The 19,983-nt window shown below is 42.1% G+C and overlaps 1 protein-coding gene across 1 annotated transcript; it reads right to left on the bottom strand.

Annotated features, from left to right (window-relative positions):
* Window positions 1-6: 6 nt before the first annotated feature.
* Window positions 7-18,148, bottom strand: unc13d (unc-13 homolog D (C. elegans)). The gene is made up of 34 exons (XM_080789018.1): window positions 18,021-18,148; window positions 16,495-16,527; window positions 16,275-16,343; window positions 15,886-15,942; window positions 15,534-15,641; window positions 14,938-14,997; window positions 14,678-14,744; window positions 13,559-13,739; window positions 13,221-13,265; window positions 13,055-13,120; window positions 12,878-12,947; window positions 12,638-12,742; window positions 11,811-11,903; window positions 11,107-11,207; window positions 10,682-10,799; window positions 9,978-10,093; window positions 9,769-9,859; window positions 9,079-9,135; window positions 8,877-8,974; window positions 8,712-8,763; window positions 8,458-8,588; window positions 8,111-8,231; window positions 7,119-7,271; window positions 6,730-6,825; window positions 6,057-6,263; window positions 4,995-5,069; window positions 4,399-4,478; window positions 3,782-3,896; window positions 3,538-3,609; window positions 1,818-1,901; window positions 1,481-1,601; window positions 1,223-1,346; window positions 552-778; window positions 7-118 (listed from the first exon to the last, which is right to left on the bottom strand). Exons 1-34 carry the CDS (start codon window positions 18,060-18,062, stop codon window positions 9-11), a joined length of 3,345 nt encoding a protein of 1,114 aa, XP_080645144.1. The 5' UTR covers window positions 18,063-18,148; the 3' UTR covers window positions 7-8.
* Between the last annotated feature and the right edge of the window lie 1,835 nt (window positions 18,149-19,983).

Below are 19,983 nucleotides of genomic sequence, written 5' to 3' on the forward strand. Positions count from 1 at the left end.
TTCTTGAACTATAGTTGAACGCCTTCCTTGGACTGTTTCTCTCTGTATCTGCGCTTCTTCACAAAGGCCAGTCCTTCCTTGTCGCCTTTCCTGGACTCCAGCAACTTCAAGCTGTCATCTGGAAGAAAGAAAAGACATTAATTGAGATACACAATGAGTTCCTGTGTTCCACAATGAATTGTTTAGAAGTGTTATAATTCATTCAAAAACATGATTTACCGGTAATCACTTTTAAGTTCTGTTTAAAAAATAGCAGATCTAAATGCTCACAATGGTAGATCGGCTGTTTTAGCTATTTGACATGCCCAAAACGGGAACGCTCCAGTGCCTTCCTTCTTGGTCATTCGACTGTGTCACCAAGTAAAGCCCAGCACACACCGGGTGTGCAGCGACGTGGAAAATAGATCAGTGGCCGTATCGGAGCGTCAGGCGAAGCATGAACGCGCGTCGGACGCCGCCAGTGTGGGATAGGTTAATTGAAAAATAACGGAGGCGGCTGTTTTGACGCGCGGTGTTCGCAGACGGTGTGTGTGGAGGGGCTTATGACATACCATTGGGCTTGGGATGCATCAGGGGAAGGCGCATCTGAGCAGGGGTGGCGTCCGGCTGGGAGGTGTGTCCATCGGCCTCATCGCCTCCTCCTCCGCCGACTCCCGGCACGGCCTTCAGGGCCAGGAACGCTTCGCCCTCAAAATCATCGGAGCTCAGGGTGTCATGGTCCAGAACCGTCACCACCAGGCATGCCCCCAGAGCCCGGCACTGCTCCAGTGATACCATGCTGTTATACAGCGAGGAATGGAAAAGGGAGAACAAAATGCATTATGTGGACAGAGAAATGGGGGGAATTGGTTGGCCGGTGCTGCCTTTGTGCATTCGCAGTAATGTCAATATGGCCCTGTTCCCTGTCAAACCAACAACATGAATGAGACTCTGAGATGAGGGTGAAGAAAACGTAAGTTGAAGGGGGTGTAATGTAAGTGATATTTGTGGTAATCAGTTACAGGGATGTCAGGCCCCTCACAGCAGCTGTGCGACAGGGATGTCAGACCCTGTCCCTGTTCACGGGTCAAGACATACCGAATAAACTCTTCAGTGGTGATTTAACTTCTTTCTTTACAAAAAAACATATCGCTTATACACCCCCTTTAAGAAGAGGCATGACAAAAACCATTGGAGAAGACCGTTGGTATAAGCTGGCCTGAGACGAACGGCAACGACATACAATTCAAAGGCCTCTTCAAACAGGGGGTTGAGGTCGCAAGCCTTGATCTGGGTACGGCGAGGCTCCACCTCGAAGAAGACATGCCGAGGCTCCAGACACAACTGCACGAATGGATCGCTAGAACCTGCACGAGAATGTACCATCAAAGTGTCATGGATGCAATGGCAAATAGACAGTGTATATGTACAATAATACAGTACAGTATATGTGTCCAGACTGTCCACCAATTACAGTAGCTTGGCTTCAGTGTGCTCTCACCATTGGAGTCTAGTGGCAGGAGGTTGACTGCGTTCAAAACCTCAACACGCAGTCTGTGGTCTGATCTGCTGTAGGATGTGAGGAGCGTGACGGCACCGTACGTCTCTCGATTGTACACTTTCTACAGCACACGTGCATAGAGCATGGAAAGATATGGCTTTAACCACTTTCAACACACTTTTTGTGCCAAGATCGATAGATAACTTGTAGATATGCTGTTTTTGCAGGGTGATACCATCGTACAATGCTAAAATCTGGTTTAAGTGGTTAAGAATGAGCAACAAAAAAAAACGCATCCATCCACAGATCTTTTCTCGAATGACATTATGGACCTCACCTGGTCCCATACTTTCTTCTCTAGGAATTTCTCCACGAGCTGCTCACTGCTGAGACAGTTGTGTGTCAACTGAACTTTCAGACTCTGCGTGGGAAAGAGAGAAAACGGACACTGAAACCACCTGCTTTGGTTTAATAGTGCAGGCCCGCGGGACCATTATGACTGGCCCACCAATGAAAATCTAAAAAAAAGAAGAAAAATAAATCTGGAAAATGAAATAAAAATCTGAATGAAGTTATCTTTAATTACATTATTATAAGTAATACTATTAGAGTTGTACTATTACTCGAACGAAAATAAAAGCTTGGGGGGGGGGGGGGGGGGAGATGCAATGCAAATGAAAGACATATACTGTGTATCCCTATTCCCTGACATAATTTTATAGCTAAACGGACAGAATTCTATTTTATTTGAATGATGAAACCCAGCTGCCATTAATAGTTGGAAATGGAAATGGAAATTGCGGAAATTGCGGAAATGGAAATTGCGGAAATGGTGGAAATGGAAATTGTGGAAATTGCGGAAATTGTGGAAATGCGGAAATGGTAATTGCGGAAATTGCGGAAATGGTGGAAATGGAAATTGAGGAAATTGAGGAAATGAAATTGAAATGGAAATTGCGGAAATGGTAATTGCGGAAATTGCGGAAATTGCTCTTCACTTATAGCTATCTATTTTCAGGTAGATTGTTTTATTTTACTCAGTCAGCCATATCACTACTAATTTTTTTTCATGAAAACATAGCTGGGTAATCTATTTTCAGGCAAATTGTGTTTATTGTATTTTATTTTACTCAGCCATAACAATGTATTTTCTGTTAACCAACTTGCTGGCTGGCAGGCAGGCAGACAGCTACTCATAGACAGGCAGACAGACAGACAGCTACTCATGCAAGAATTGGACAGGCAGGCAGTCAGACAGCTACTCATAGACAGACAGACAGCTACTCATGGACAATTGGACAGGCAGGAAGGCAGACAGCTACTCATAGACAGACAGACAGCTACTCATAGACAATTGGGCAGGCATGCAGACAGCTACTCATAGATAGACAGACAGCTACTCATGGACAATTGGACAGGCAGGAAGGCAGACAGCTACTCATAGACAGGCAGACAGACAGCTACTCATGGACAATTAGGCAGGCAGGCAGACAGCTACTCATAGACAGGCAGACAGACAGCTACTCATGGACAATTAGGCAGGCAGGCAGACAGCTACTCAGACAGGCAGACAGACAGCTACTCATGGACAATTGGACAGGCAGGCAGGCAGACAGACAGCTACTCATAGACAGGCAGGCAGACAGCTACTCATAGACAGGCAGACAGTAAGACAGCTACTCATTGACAGACAGACAAATAACTACTCATGGACAGACAGACAGGCAGGCAGGCAGGCAGGCAAAGAGCTACTCATGTTATGTTATTATAACAGCTACTCATGTTATGTGCAATAATTTGTGCAGTTATGGAAACAGCTCTTTGTGTTTATGCAAGAAAATGTAACACATTTATTTATTTACATATTGTGTGCATGCACATTGTACTTTGATACATTTTGCGAAAATAAAGCAATTGAAAGAGAGAAGTTATCAAGTATCATTAATGTCGTAATTGTATCTACTGGCCCCTTGCCATTTTTGTAATGTGGCCCACAGGTAAATCTTAAAATCTATTTGAGTATCCCTGCTGTAGATGGGCAACTCATAGCTACGTACCTTGTAGTCTTCGGTGTGGAGGTCTTCCAGTGGAAGGCCGATGCCCTCTGCGTGAAAGCATTGCTCGAGGCACTGAAATACAATACATTCAATCAAATGAAGGGTATGTGTGATATCTATGAAACACATATAGTAAAGGTTTTAAGCATAGTAACTCGGTAATTCCCAAGGGCATGTGTGGGCACCGTTACCGATTGTACATGTGTCTATAGTCTTGGATAAACTGCTAGGGTTGTGGACCGACCTCAAGAGTATACTCCAATCTCTGACAGAACACCATGAGCCCTTCTTGGTGTGGATGCTGAGTCATCATTTGGTAGATGGTCTTCACTGAGTTCATCCATAGAGGGGTCAGCAAACTTGATGCGGGAACAAAATACAATTATTGCAATATTCCGACTGCATGCCACCAGCAGATGTGACTTATATGCCTTGCACTCCTCTTTCCTTTAACTTGAATAATTTTACAGTACTGTAGGTTTTGATGTTTACCAAGTATCCTAGTATCTTTGAAGCATTACATTGTTGACTTTAACCTGTCACCTGTTGACTGATTTTGCACTCTGGATAAGAGCATGTCAACTGCATGTGGCTAAATGAAGTAAAGTTTGAATTGTAAATTTGACCTAATTATGAGACGTGTGTGGACAAAAGCTGTGTCTTCAAATTTGTGATCTCAATATTGATCTCATTCATGTGGCCAGCCTCTGATACCAGTCATCTATTCTATGTCATGATGTCAGTTGACATTTCAATTACATACTGTAGTGTAATGACTCCAAATTTGGGCAAGATAGGTCTCAGCCTGATGATCATATCCCAATTGACTTCAGCTGGAAGGAGGTGCCATAGCCTACCTACCTGTTGAAGTTCTCCTGCACCAGGTTTTCATTCATGTAATGCAGCTCTCTCTCCAGGTACTTCATCAGAGGGCCAACGGCCTGAAGCAGAAAAGTAAGCATGTAAAAGTAGATAGAATGGGAAGTTGTGTACCGGGCCTATGTTTGGGAAACAGATGTTCGTCGGCTATCCTTTTTCACTGACGAAAACTAAATGGAAACTACGTGAAAACTAAGCTACGATGACTAAAAGTAAGACTAAATATATTGACAATTTCGTCAACAAATTTAAACTAGACTAAAATGTTAGGAAGGGACTATAGTGGACAAAATATCCAGTACTAGAAGTCATTTTACACTTGGTTGCATGCTGAAAATAGCCGATCTACAAGCCGCAGTGTAAAATCAGCCATTTTTCGACACCATCACGGTTCCCCCCCGGGTACCGTCCTAAAGTCGGCTCTTCGGTGCTACTGAACATTTCTGACGAGCCGAAATCATTTCGGCACTGCAGCGCCGAAACAGCGGTAAAATAGGAGTATGAATCGGCCCTATAAGTCACTATGTGACTAAACTAAAATCTAAATTTGCTGCCAAAAGCAACACTGGTATACTTACATCCTCAATGGACTTGGAGGGAATCCTCCTCCGCGTGCCCATGCTCCTTATATGAGTCTCAATGTCTGTGTTCAGCTGTGTGAGGGAGACGAATGGATAAAACTAGACAGTCAATCGAACTGATGAATTTGATTGTTTCAAAAATATAACCGATAATGTATGTATGTATGTAATATATGCACATCTTTTATTTTCTATAATCTTCTCTGGAGTTGTTAACCCATCTAGACTTTCAAGCACCAAACTGAATGTGTCCATATTTGTATATTATTTTTGTATTTTATTAGGTAGGTAATGGGTATAACTGTGTCCTTTGTTCAACAACATGTCTGAGCTGAGCTGTCTGTTTTTGTTTGTTTGTTTTGTTTGTTTTCTCCTGTCTTGTCTTTGTCAAAATGTTGAATGATGTAAAAATCAATAAAAATATTATTGAAAAAATATATATATAACCGATAATAAACTATAACCAGTAATAAAATAAAACAATCAATTCGTGACCAATCCCTATTTTGGGAATGACGTTAAAGGCGAAAAGTAAAACAAAGAATAGTAAAAATCAGACCCGTCTGAAGTGAGTGGTACTGTACTGTACTGTACTGTACTGTACTGTACTGTACTGTACTGTACTGTACTGTACTGTACTGTACTGTACTGTACTGTACTGTACTGTACTGTACAAGCCCTCCTACCTGGCCTGTGTGTGTCTGTGTCTGCCACACACATAGCTGTCTATAGGAGTTTTTGCACCACTCAACATTTGCTGACGTACAAGCTCACAGTGTTGAGTTGTGAGGTTAACTGTACATGCTGTAACTGTACTACAGAAGCATGAAAAAATAGCAGATCTACAAGCTCACAGCGCGCCACCGAGTGGCGCGCTACGAGCTTGTATAGGTCTGCTATTTTTGAAAAATCGAAGAGCGACTGACATAGAAGACATTTTTTAGAATCTGATCTCAGGTCAGAATGAAAACTGTCAGGATGTAGAAGACATTTTTAGAATCTGCTCTCAGGTCAGAATGGGTTCATGTATACAGATAACGTCTGGTCATCCCCAGCCACCTGTTTCCCCAGAGTGTTCAGAGCAGAGCGTATCTCTCGTCTGAGGAGCGTCTGGGCCTGCTCCAGCTGCGACGGCAGCGTGTTGTGGAACTGGCTCTCTGCGAGCACCGTGCGCGTTTGCTCCTGAAGCCCCGCCCAGTTCAGCTGGGTGTGAAGGCGGTCCACGAACGACCGCAGATACTCGAGGTCGTTCACCACCACGCACAGCTGCAGACATAGAGATAGATTAGATAGATCAGTCGCCCGGAGGCAGCACAGCAGTTAGATTCTTGACTCTAACTGTTTGAGTAACGGAGCTACGTAGTACAAGAGGAAGGATTTACGGTACAGTACGTCATAATATGAGGAATACAGTACAGTATTTGTAGGCATTATTTGTAATGTTTTGCTGTATATGACGGTCATATACAGCAAAACATTACAGTCTGCCTAAAAATGCCTACAAATAAATCTCTATTATAGTCAGTGCAAGGCCAATCAGAGGGGATCAAGTGGGGGGACATTTGGTGGTTTACTTACTCCTTTCGGAAAGGAAAGCACAAGATATTGCTTGATTGATTGCTTGAAGTATTTAGTAACAGTTTGCAGAATGGGTATACATTTCACGTGAAAGCACACAGCTCAATAAGTGTTTGGATGCAGAACAGGCTGGCCTCTATGTCTGTCTGCTCACCATGTTGATGGCACTGCCGTGGTCCGAGTTCCTAGACAGTTTCCTGACCTTCTCCTTCAGCATATGGCAGTAGGTTGCCATGATCTTGCACACATCCTGAAAAGACGAGACAACGTGAAAAATGTGTCACAGTGAACATTACAGAGTGGGTCATATATGCAGTATACAGCAGTGGTTCCCAGACCTTTTAGCCCGCGACCCAGAAGAGAGATTAGACGTTCGCCTGGGACCGAAAGTAGTGAAAATAAAAACATTCTAATTTATGGAATTTGTTAAGTCTTTTTTTGAAATGATAATAATTAAAAACAAAATGTAGGACCCATAAAAATGTGTCCGCGACCCACATGTGGGTCCCGACCCAGTGTTTGGGAAACAGTACAGTACAGTACCTCGGTTAGCTTGACCATTAGCATGAAGGCTTCTTCGGGGTCAGGCCAGGCCAGCTGCTCCCACATCTGGCAGATTGGCTGTATGCACGCCACCAGGTCCACCGCTGACGAGCTGTGCTTGATGGGTATTGGCCCGGACTGCAGGGGTTGCAGCTGCAGGTTGAATTATGAATATTAAAACGTTGTGATTATAGGATTCATTTATGGATGGGGTTAAAAGTCAGCCGTTGACACCAAGGGTTGCCCACCTCCACCTGCCCCTGGCCGGGTAAATAAAACTTCCGGGGCAGGTGGAGTTTGCTATCAGCTGGTGCTCGTTTGAGAGTGGACACAACCGTCTATGAACACAACACAGGTGACAGGACATCTGTCTAAACTACCGAACGTGGCCAGAGCTCTCATGTCTGCTGCATATGGTCTGTGGAAAGTAAAATAAGTTGACCTATAATGTGCTGTTATCACTATTGCTATACTTGAACATATGAAATAACAAGTGTGAACCCCATAGTCATATTCATGACTTATGTAGGTATTTGGCATACAATTGAGGTATGACATTTTTTTATCACACAATCCAATCCACCCAATAAAAAATGAGCCACTCCCCGTTCTCAATCGCTTCCCTAGTATCTACCACACTTGCCCTCACTCATTAGCCACTCCCCATTTACAATCACCCGTATCCACTTCACCTGCCTCCACTCACACCACAGCCAATCCTTGCTGCAATCATTCATCACAGTATAAATACACCTGTGATCTCTCGGCCGGCTTGTTTGTTCTGCTTCACAACAGACCAAACATATGGGTCTTCTGTCTCTATTTCTCTAGGAATCCAAGGGGGCAGTGACGTCCTAACCTTGGGTTCCTCATCCCATTCCACATTCATCTCATTTTGTTTCAATAAACTGCTAAACGTAATTGGTCGTAATGTGGTCTCTTACTAGTGAAACAACCAATATGCTGTATACATCACAAAGAGTGCACCTTACCTGGTCTACCAGTACAGCTTTTTCCACCCTGTCCTTGGTCGTGCTGAAGGCCTTGTTCAACCAATAGGGAAGAGCGTCTCTGAACCCTTCATGAAAGTCTGTTAGCTCCATTAACTTATTCCTGTAACAATTAAAAAATAGAATGACAATGTCTCCACTGTGGCGCTGTTGTAACGTGAACCAAGTGTTTGCAAAGCTTTTGTGAAGCTTTTGCAAGTATTAGGCATTTATATTTCAGCACTTTCATCTTTTGCGGGTCTTCTGTAGATCTTGTGAGGTCTTGTCCCAAATGCTGTTAGAATGTGCTGCGATATGAACATGATTGCGTGACTTAAAGGTTTCCTAACCTCTTCTGTAAGAAGGCCTTGTCTTTGTGTATGACCTGCAGAAGCTGGTAAAGGGGGGAGAGACTGTTTGCTAGACCCTGGTCCATATGTCCCTCCAGCAACGACAACGTGTTCCTGACCTCCGCAGCTAACTGCAGAGGAACAGAAGAGAGGAGGAGGGCACAGAGAGAGAGAGAGAGAGATAGCAACTTAAATAGAAAGACCATGCTGGCAATTATGAGAACCAAGATGATTAAATGGCTATTGGCACTTACTAAAGACTCCAGCTTCTGATAGACGATAGTGAACAAGTCCATTTGAACAGTGCTGTGAAGACAAGACATATGACGTTGCCATATCTATGCATGAGCATGAGCAACAACATTAATGCTAGTTGAATACCAGTCTCCTATATGCGTCTTCTCTCCAGCATGCTGTACCTAACAAATATTTTATTCCACACATCCTTGCTGTGTTTGATGTCTTGTTGCACCTCCTCGGTCAACTTGATGAGGGCTTTGACAGTCTCCGACAGGTCCTGGACATAATATGGATATGACACAGAAAAGGAATATGACAAATGAATGAATGAAAAGCAGAAATAACTTGAAACCAAGTGAGAAGCACCTCCGGACCATTTACCTTAGTCATGGGCTGATACAAGCCCTTCTTGATGGTGAACCACTCCTCTGTCCCTTCCTTAGGAAGAAATAAAAAAAACTTGACCCCTAGTAATAAGAAGGTTCACTGTGCAACTTGACCACACTTAAACCCTATATACTTAGTCGACCAAGGTATCCCTAGGGGTCTATACTAGATGGAGCGCTTGCAGATCTGCTATTTTCGCTGATATGAATGTTCTCCCCAGAATAGATACGTATGTTAGGGTTCAAGTGCTTAAAACTGACCAGCAAATTCCATCATATGCCCATACGGTGATAGATCACGGTCACATCCAATCATCTACCAAGTATCTTGAAAAAAAGGAACAGCCCCGTCATCGAATTTGCTCCCGAGATCCCAGATCCCAATAAGCTGTGAAACAAATTTGTGTAGCAAGCTTCTTGGATCTGGCAGCGTCAGGTTACGTGACATCATCATCAAACCCGGAAGTTATGCAGGAACGTCTACTGAGTGGCAAAAAACTACTTTCTGGCCTCGACAACCCACACATCCAGAAAACAGAAAAGTTGTATTTCATTGCATTAAACAATGTTAAACGACATTAAACTGACTTTGTCACTCACTTTGCCACTCGATTTGCCACTCGATTTGCCATTCACTTCATGCATGTGCATACCCTCTATTTAAGTCATAGAGTGAGTTACTAACCTGCACAGCATCAGTGACCTCATTCTGGAGTTCAAATTGGGCTGGGTTCAGTCTCTGAAAGGCCTGGGTCTTACAAATCTGCATCAGAATTCTGGGGGAAAAGTGCATTTGACGACCATTGTATTTGTTTGTTACTCCCATATCCTGAACATTATGGGTTGATAATAGAATAGATTCATGTAGAGCAAGGTGACAACAATGACATATACCTGAGCAATGTCTGTAGTTTAAGAGTAGCGCTCTGAGGGAAGACATCTCTGTATTTGGACACCAGGTGTAGTGCGTAATGCAGGAAGTCATGTAAAGAGTCCCCAAGTTCCTTTTTCTATGTATGTATAAGCAGTAAGCACACAACAGAGACAAAGTTTCATGTTTTCAGTTTCAAGTTCACAGGTTCACATTTGTACACTCCCAGAGTTAAATGAGGAGGATTTTACAGTGTAGTAGACCCTTAAGGCCAAACGCGCATCAACGAACAAAACAGTTTTAAGGTCAACCGCACCAATGCAACTCTTTGCAACTGCCATTGGGGATAATGGTTGCAAGTAGGGATGTCCGATACACTTTTTTCGTTCCCAATCCGATCCCGATACCACAATTTCTGTGTTAGCCGATACCATTGTTGTGATCTCGCGTGTTGTGTTTATAGCTAGTGTGTCTAGCTATATATCTCGTGTTGTGTTTATAGCAGACTCCTCACTCATTTGCAGTTTGGGCAACTCTGCATCATGCCCCAACATGTTATTCACCGGCCATAGTGTCAACCCTGTGTTCCAAGGAATTGCATGGCGAATACGTATCGTATCGTATCGTATCGTATCGTATCGTATCGTATCGTATCGTATCGTATCGTATCGTATCGTATCGTATCGTATCGTATCGTATCGTATCGTATCGTATCGTATCGCATTACCTGCTGGTAAGGCAGCTCTTGCTGGCGCCAGTGGTACTCGATGCTGGTGATCTGCTGGAAAAGCACAGAGGAGTCCACCTCTAACGTCTGGTACAGCTTACTGTAGGCGACCCACTTCCTGTCAGGGGTACACACACACACACACACACACACACACACACACACACACCAACAAAGGCACAGAGACTAATATGAACCCTCAGGCAGACTATATGCACTTTCAACATGGTGCACGGAAATGGAAGATCTACAAGCTCACACAACGTGTCCCCATGACACACGCTGCCATACAACGAAGTAATTTATAAAACAGTGCACTGATTAATGGGGGGGGGGGGGGGGGGGGACATAAAAAGACGAAATATGGAGATACAAAGGTTTGTACAATATTGAAGTCAATGTTAATATAAGATGAGGATGCTTACGCCAAGTCCTGCAGGAAAGGTGAGAGGTCGTTCTGAGTGGCATAGAGCTCCAACAGGACCTGGGCCTCAGCACACAACTCCCCCTTCCATGGATCACAACCCTGAGAGAGAGGGAGCGAGAGAGGGAGAGGGAGAGAGAGAGAGAGAGAGAGAGAGAGAGAGAGAGAGAGAGGGAGAGAGAGAGAGAGAGATATATAAAGTGTTGTATGCATTGCACTGTTCATCTTATCGCCGTAGGACTATACACACGGCAGACATTTCAATCTTCCATATTCATACTCCAGTGTGGTGTAAACTAATTCACACTTGGTTGCGTGCTCAACGGATTCGTATGAAAATCGACCGATAATCACCAGCAGGTTAATAATTATTACCATGATTGCAATCGAGCAAGCAGGCTCACCTGGAGCCGTCTGGCTGCGATTAGGAAAACGCGGAGGACGTCCGACCTGGTAATGGTCACGTTGTCCGACTATTATACTAACCCTAACCGACCACGTAAGTCAGTTTCACCATGTTGGCTCGATTGCGTTCGAGTAATAAGACGTATATCCTACTGGTGATTATCGGTTGATAACGTTCAAAGCGGTTGTGTAGATCTGCTATTTTTGGGCAAAATGAGGATGAGGGATTACAGTATAAGAGAAAATAAAACAAGGTTTAAGGTGAAAAGGCTGTCTATAAGTGCCACATAAAGGACTTACCTGTTGTGTAGCTATGTAGGCCTGAACAAACTGCTGTAGAATTCCACAGTAGTTGACATAGGCATCTCTACCAGCACTCAGTGTCATATCTCTCTGTCAGTCACACAAAACATGAAAGACATATTTATATATCCTTTATACAACGTCTCTCAGATGGTCAGGTTACAGTAAAAAAGAAAATTGACACATTGAGTCAATGAAAATGACTAGTACACTTCACCTCGAAAGAATAAGGTATACTCCTTCAAAAAAGAAGAGACACAATTTGAGAAGGTTTGGCTGCCCCTCATTTGTTACCTGAATAGTAACAGACTGTCTGCACTTGATGGACAGCATAGGGCACCATTGGTGTGGTCCACTCTCTATCATCAACTTTGTCATTTTTGTTTTCCATGGCCACATTTAATTTGTATTATGTTATGTGACTGAACAGTATGGGTGGGAGGGATTGAGGGTTTTCTTTTAAGTCCACTTTTATTCTTTCTTTTCCTGTACAAGAATGTGCATTGCAGAACTATTACATTTTGTAATCTGTTATTCTTAACACTTATGACGCTATAAACATATGTATACATACGTCTTCTCTAATAAATCAATTTTGAACGCCTGCACATTCGCGCAGCCGTTCACTTCCTTGTTTACGGGCCGACAAATCTTGCTATCTTGCTACGGCGCTCTCCATGGTTTTGAGCAAAACACTGATGTGGGGGGGGGATGGAAGGCGGGGCTTTTCAGAGTAAAATCTTCCCATCTGCTTAATTGGCACTCTAGCGCCTTTATTCTGAAAAACATATTTGACCAAAAAAAAAAGGCTGTATAAAACTCACTTCTTTGTGGATGAACTTGAGGTTCAGATGGCACTTGCCCCTGTCAGGATATGTTTCTGTCTTTGGCTCCAGGTCATACCAGTGATCCTCGGTGCAGTGAAGATCCTGAACATTGACAGATTCGTAAACACCCAAGCAGGAGGTCAAATAGTACTTTGTACAAGTCACTATTTGTATTACACATTATTAGGCTGGGACAAAACAAGCAGAGCTAAAAAAAAAACAGGAAATGTTCTATACCTGTAGCTTTAAGACAAGATTCCCCAGGAAGTCATCCGCGCCCTTCTCTTTTTTGGCATCCTTTATCATTCTAAAACATGCAAGAGACACAGTAAGAGCTTCTCTAATGTCCATTATGTCCTGCTATAGGTCACATGCATCTACCTTGCTGGAATGTATAAGAGACAGGTATAGTACCTCTTTATATTACGAAAGTTGAACTCCTCCAGTTGCTGTGAAAGAGATACCTCTTCGTCCTTATCCCTAAAATGTCGACAGTTGATATTAAAATGATGATTAAAATGGAGAAGACAAATAGTGATAACATAGTTCAGACAAAGACGAGTTGGGTGAGTGTCTTTACCACATCTCCAGATGGAAGCTGGCACCCGCACTGTCCTCAAATTCTCTGTGGTCAGAGATGAAAGACACACACACACATGCACGCACGCACACACACACACACACACACACACACACACGCGCACGCACGCACATACACGCACGCACATACACGCGCGCACGCACACACACACACACACACACACACACACACACACACACACACACACACACACACACACACACACACACACACACACACACACACTCTTTAGTACATTGGTGTCGTGTGCCAACATTATCCAATCCACAAGCGCACTTGTAGATCTGCTATTTTCTGCGAGTATAAAACAGACTCACATAATGAAGGTCTGGTTCCAAATAGGATTCAGAGTCTGTTTCTTTATTTCCGTGGAGAAGATTTTATCGTCTGAAACCACGTCCTTCACGATGAATTTACGGGGTTTGGCTCTGGAGCGCCTTGTGCGACTCTCCTTCTCGTCCTCCATGATGGTCAGTAGACAGTACGGGTCACTGAAACCTGTGGAGATGCACCAGAGGTCTGTTGGAAACATCAATCCTGAGAGGAAACCTATCCACACTTTTCCTGGGCTGTGTGTGATCCAGTTCCTGTTGATTTCATTGGATATCATTGGTCATCTGACCAGTTTCATTGGCTTTCATTGGATCAAATCGACAGGAACTGGAGCACACACAGCCCAGGAAAAGTGTGGATATAGCTCAGCTTTGTTTGATCATCTAAACTCCACAACTCTATGAATTAGGCTTATTGTTAATATACATTCATCGTACTATACAACTGTCAAGAATTAAACCACGAAGCAGCTGGCCACTTATTTGAATCGTTGCACTTCATGGGAATATACTTTTTATCTCCCCTTTTTACATCCTCTATGATGATTTCCTGTTTTTGGCTATATATATAAGTGTATAATTTGTACGTCTCTAAATGTTATGATGAATTGAAAATGGTGGACCCTCTTGTAAACAAGTTTAATACTTTATGGTGTCGTCCACTCACAGTTGACAGTTTTTGTATTGAGTTGTACTTGAAATGTACTGTAATTCTGCAAATTGTTAATAAATACTTCAATCAATCAATCAATCAATCAATTAATCAATCAATCAATCCAACATGAAACACCAGGTTAGTTTATGCATGGACACAGGAGACATACGTCTGCTGATTGTTTTCAACCATGCACGCTTTTCCACACCGATCACAGCTCTGCTAATTGCTTTCTACACTCCAATCACCGTCAGCTCATGCTCTCAACAAGGTGGGCCCTTTAAATATGGCTTCCTTATATCTATGTGCGATCCAACATTCACTTTAATGTATACTCGTACTACAGGCCTCATACACACATGCAGAACTCTCTGTCTTTAGACATTCGAATGATGAATGAAATCGCAATCATTGGGGAGACTGAGCTCACTTCATGAAAGGATACCTACCACTGATGTCTTTTCCCAGGATACCTTTGGCTTCCTTCACCGTGGCCATCAGACAGTACACAGGAGGCTGTGCAGGGCAGGCAGAGCATTATTCCAACACAACATAACATAAGCCTTGTGTAAAACCATGCTTGGCTGTCATTGGCATCTCAATTACATTATCACCATCTCTGTTCAATGAATAATAAAAAAGTAAAATCTTTGCTAAAAAAGGGGGGGGGGGGGGGGGATACAGATTAGTAAATGATGATTGTTCTCACCTCTGTGTTCTCTACTTTCTCCATTAGAGTACTGTGTTCTGACTCTGTCATGCTGAATGCCTGGGAGAGAGAGAGAGAGAGAGAGAGAGAGAGAGAGAGAGAGAGAGAGAGAGAGAGAGAGAGAGAGAGAAGAGAGTCTAACACCAGCTGGCAACGATCCCTGTCAGTCATTATTTTGTGTAAGTTATTTTGAGGGCTGCGTGGGCAATATAATTATATTACATTGATATCGTGATATGTGACTAGATAGTGTCTGGGGTGGTATAACAATGTATGGCATAAGTGTTGTATTTTCCTGTCCAAAAATATTCTAAAATCTAAGATCTACAAGCATGTTGCATCTCAACACTTTGTGAGCCTTCTGCACATCTGCTATTTCTTTTTTTTACGTTTTTGAGAGAATAAATACATTTGATATTATCATTGATTATTATCATTATACGATACTATTGTTGCAATATCAATAATATATTTTATTCGATCCATATCGCCCGGCTAAACTTCAACCATAGCCAGCCAAGTGTACATGTATACAGCAGGACTAGGGTCATGTGTGAGACATGTGTGGTTCAGTGTATTAGTCTAGCTGCCTTTACCTCCCTGATGTATTTGCGAAGCTCGACGTCTGTAAAATCCGTAGCTGATGCCGGTTTCCCCAATTTATGCTTGATGGTGTACAACAGTTCCTTATACAAGGGTTTCAGCTGAAATAGACAGATTAATACGTTGGCACGAAGTCTTTACACTTTACAGGAATGACAATTTGTCAGTGAACACAGACTGAACACAAATTTGGACCTGAGGTCTGTTCAAAAACTGTTTTCTAAAAAAAACCTCGTTTTGTTCTCCAAAATAATAATAATAATAAAATAATATTAATGTTGCTATTTAGATACATCTAAAATGATACAGATGCCTTTCCGTATTGAAAGGTATAAAGACATATACCTCCTGTTCCTTATGTCTTCTGACTTTCTCCTCTGGGTTTTCATCGTCCTTAAAGTCCTGAAGAGAATCAAGGATCAAGAGGTGTCATGAAATTAAGATAGAAAGGGAAAAGTTTCTATTTGAGAGCAGCACTCAGAACTTAAATAAACACATTGATAGATACAAAATAAAAAACACATGAAGTGAACTTTATGTGTTTATTTGATATTAAAATGATTGTCTGAGTGATATTTAATGTAGAAGAGAAACAAAAATGTCACTAGTATAAAGCCCTGAAGAACAAACCAAGTATAGGGTTTAAGAAATAAAATAATGGCCGACATTTAGTTTGAACAGCATGAAGGCCAATGCAACTCTTTGCAAGGACTAGCCTTAAGAGTGACACCTACCTTCTTGTCTCTTCTTCTTGTCACCCCGAGTCTACGTACATGACTCGGGGTGATATGACCGGGCGAACCCTGAGAGCAAAACAGGTGTGGTATTGGAAGTTAATGTTTACGTGGGCATGTTACTGAAATCTCATATGAAATAAAATATAACATTTCAGACAATAAACTGTACTTAATATATCTGAATCACACTGATGATTGAAATAAAGTTATATTTTACGTGTTTTGGTCTGAACATTGGTGAGCCTTGCATCTGCAACACAGAGTTATAACATGCCTTGTTATCACAGTGACACAATGCAGGAAACAATGTAGTAACAACAGAAAACGAACAGTCAATCCAAGCTATTTCACCAATTTCCTTTTGAAATAACAATCATTAAAGATCACTGTACAGAATGTGTCGTGTTATAACATTATGGAACGCACCAACAACAATGGTGCACACTGCTGGTCTAATATGGTATATATACTGACAGCCTGACAGGTTTTGTATACAAACAGTGCTGTGAAAAGTCCTTGGCAAGCATGTATTTCGGTCTCACCGAAAATGCTGGTTGATTGCCACATACAGTGATTGGTCTGCTCATTCTGCCCCTCTTTTCACAACAACTCAATATTTTACCAAATACAGTATACCAAACCGGCAACTTTACTTTCAAAGTATCGTACCAGCCAGTTTCATTTCCTTTGCCATGTAAAGACTTCTTTCCAGTTCAACAGCGATGTGCACCACTTCAATACGAGACAGTCAAATCATTTACACATCTCCCAAAGTTCCGTACTGGTCTGTGTCAGTTCTCCATCAGATACAGGGGGGCCCAGCTATAGAATACATATAGCAATCTCATCTAATTCTACTTCATTAAATCATTTCAAACATAAGTTTAGGACCCACTTAATTGACCAGATCACTTAATTATATTTCTTTGTATTATCTCTTCTTTTCTCTAATCATGTTTTTTACACTGTAATCATGTATTCTGGATATTCTATATTTCTTGTACAATGTTTCATTGTGTTTTAGTAGAGGCCTCGTATAAGCCCCTTGGGCTTTTTTGCCTCTATAGCACTTTACCCTTCTTATATTTGTATGTTCACTGTATTGTTTATATACTGTGCTGAATAAATAAATACTAAAATACCACAGTGTATAGATTACAACTGTTGCTGCAGAGCTTGAGAAAACAACGGGGGTTTCACAGTGGATCAACCAAGCGAAATACAGGGAGACTCTCAGAGTGATGGAGTTTGTTATTAAGGGACTTCCTCATTTTGGTTGATAAGGAAATTGACTCAAAGGGTATCAGGCCAATCACCCACTCAATTCCCACATAACAAATAGGACACTCTGTATTTGTTTGTTTGACATTTTCCTTTTTCTTTATGATTATCTTTTGAAACTGCAATTTAAGTGACAAAACACTTTCAAGTTGAAACTTGGTTAAAATGGGGGAAAAGAAACACCTTCTGTGATGAACATGTTCCATGCGACAAGTGACTATAACGGCTGAGACATAGTCACGCTCCTCCATCATAGCTATACTGTTACCAATAGACCTACCTAATAATACACTGACTAACTTATGATACTTTAAAACCAAGAATATTTACCACACTACCTGCCACTGTCCTGCCAGTGTTTCAAGCCATGCAACTTTGGATAGATGCTCTAAAGCTGTGCACACATAAAACATCAGCACAATTGAGCGTTGTTATATAAGGGACATTCTTTCTGGTACATACCTGACCAGGTGGATTGTCACTGCCATCCAAATTGGTCGCCATATCCCACTTTGGCTTGAGATCTTGATGGGTATATTATTATGATAACCTATAGTCCCCTAGCGGACAAACGGTTCAGTTGAGTGTCCTGTGTTTAGACGTAGTGTGTCTACAGAGGAGGAAAGGCTAAGAGAGGCAGTAACACAGCTTGGTGCTATAACTGCAGCAGGAAGTCATCACTTCCTCTAAAAGGTGTTAACTCTGACTTGTAACCGTTCCTTTACGGGCCCTAGACCTAGACTGTGTGTGTGTGTGTGTGTGTGTGTGTGTGTGTGTGTGTGTGTGTGTGTGTGTGCATGTTGCTTTCTCTCTCTGCAGATATTCCATATCTCTGTTAATTTGTTTACACATTCAAATCTTGGTAAGAGAAGAGAGGGCAGCAGGCAAACCCACATGTTCTTGCTTGCCCATACACGTTGTACAGTTATGTCCAATCAAATATTTTTCTGGCCACTCTATCATGTAGAATATTAATTTGTTCTAGTCTACAAAGCGTACTAAGCCACCGTTCCATCTTATTTCGCAGGGCTCCCTCTGATTAGATTTTTTTTTTTTTAGATTAGATTCAATTTATTGTCACTGTACATAGTATACAAATACTTTGACAATGAAACAATGAGACAATGAGACAATGATCCCATCTCTCCCATTATTAACAATACAAGAGCAAATCAAAATTGTGTCATATCATTATGACACTTAAACAATTGAGACTGGCGTGTACTTACATGTAATCAGTCCATCTGGTATGCATAGAAGCCCCTGGTGTTTGATAGTCAGTCAGTCAGTCAGTCAGTCAGTCAGTCAGTCAGTCAGTCAGTCAGTCAGTCAGTCAGTCAGTATGGATGGATGTATGGATGTACTATACATATAAACATGTATAATAATGATCTGTTTGCTCACAACACGATCCGTTGTGACTGTGAGCTTGTACTGTAGATAAGCTATTTCGGAGGACTTTTGTGAAAGATTTTGAAAGATAACTGTGACATATATTTTAGAGTTCATATTTGATGGGAGATAACATCAATTGATTGACAAGAACTAGGTTGCAAAAGTGGGCCACTTCCTTGTAGACTAGAGGATGCAAATTCATTGTGTGGTCACTGGTCACCTAAACAAGTGTGACTCTCAGATATTAGCCTATATTTAGATTAGACTCCCATACTACGTACATATAGTACTTTATCGATTATGACATTTTGAAAATATCAGGCCCCTTGTATCACTGTTGTTGCATCTATCTATCTATAAATGCACATCTCTGTCTGTCTGTCTGTCTGTCGATCTGTCTGTCATACGTGTGTTGTGTATGCGGGGTCATCCCTATGTTCCCCAGGTTCTATGTTCCCCACTTACCTTAGGGTTTAGGGTTAGCGTTAACATAGGTACGCTCCCGTGAATGCCTGTACGGCTGTAATGCATGTAGCTCGAGAACCGTTCGCCCCACCGACTTCAAATTGCAGTGCAGTGCCCAGTCTCGAGTCGGTCTGACCCACGGTTGTCCAGAACCACCACAAAAAACTGTTGAGAAAATTGCACAATGTTCATTGTAGGCTATTGTGTGTATAAAACCTTATCCATTGGTTGAAACACAATAGTACAAACAATCTTTCTATCAAGGTAATTAACTGAGTTCTGAAAACATAGGAGCTCCAAATGGGCAGTTTGGGCCACCTGCAGGTCCCGCACACGTACCAGCAACCTTTAACCATAGAGTAGAGAAGCTGAGAAGGTAAAGGAGACTGGCGTGTACTTACATGTAATCAGGTCCATCTGGTCTGCATATAGAAACCCCTGGAGTTTGATAGTCAGTCAGTCAGTCAGTCAGAGAAGGTGACCAACAGAACCCACTCCATTCTCTGTTTAAACTTAAAACGCTTGCCTTAAAGTAAACAGTCAAAATGTTGGTGGAAAAAGTATG

The sequence above is a fragment of the Protomyctophum bolini genome, assembly GCF_963924005.1.
Source record: "Protomyctophum bolini genome assembly, chromosome: 18".
NCBI lineage: Eukaryota > Metazoa > Chordata > Actinopteri > Myctophiformes > Myctophidae > Protomyctophum > Protomyctophum bolini.

What these genes read in the sequence shown, in the direction of transcription:
- unc13d (XM_080789018.1), bottom strand. Translation starts at nt 18,062, where the DNA reads ATGGCGACCAATTTGGATGGCAGTGACAATCCACCTGGTCAG. An exon ending in AAGGCCTTCTTACAGAAGAG is followed by an intron (nt 8,232 to 8,457) that starts GTTAGGAAACCT and finishes TAATTGTTACAG; the next exon opens with GAATAAGTTAATGGAGCTAA. An exon ending in GATGCATCCCAAGCCCAATG is followed by an intron (nt 119 to 551) that starts GTATGTCATAAG and finishes TCTTTCTTCCAG; the next exon opens with ATGACAGCTTGAAGTTGCTG.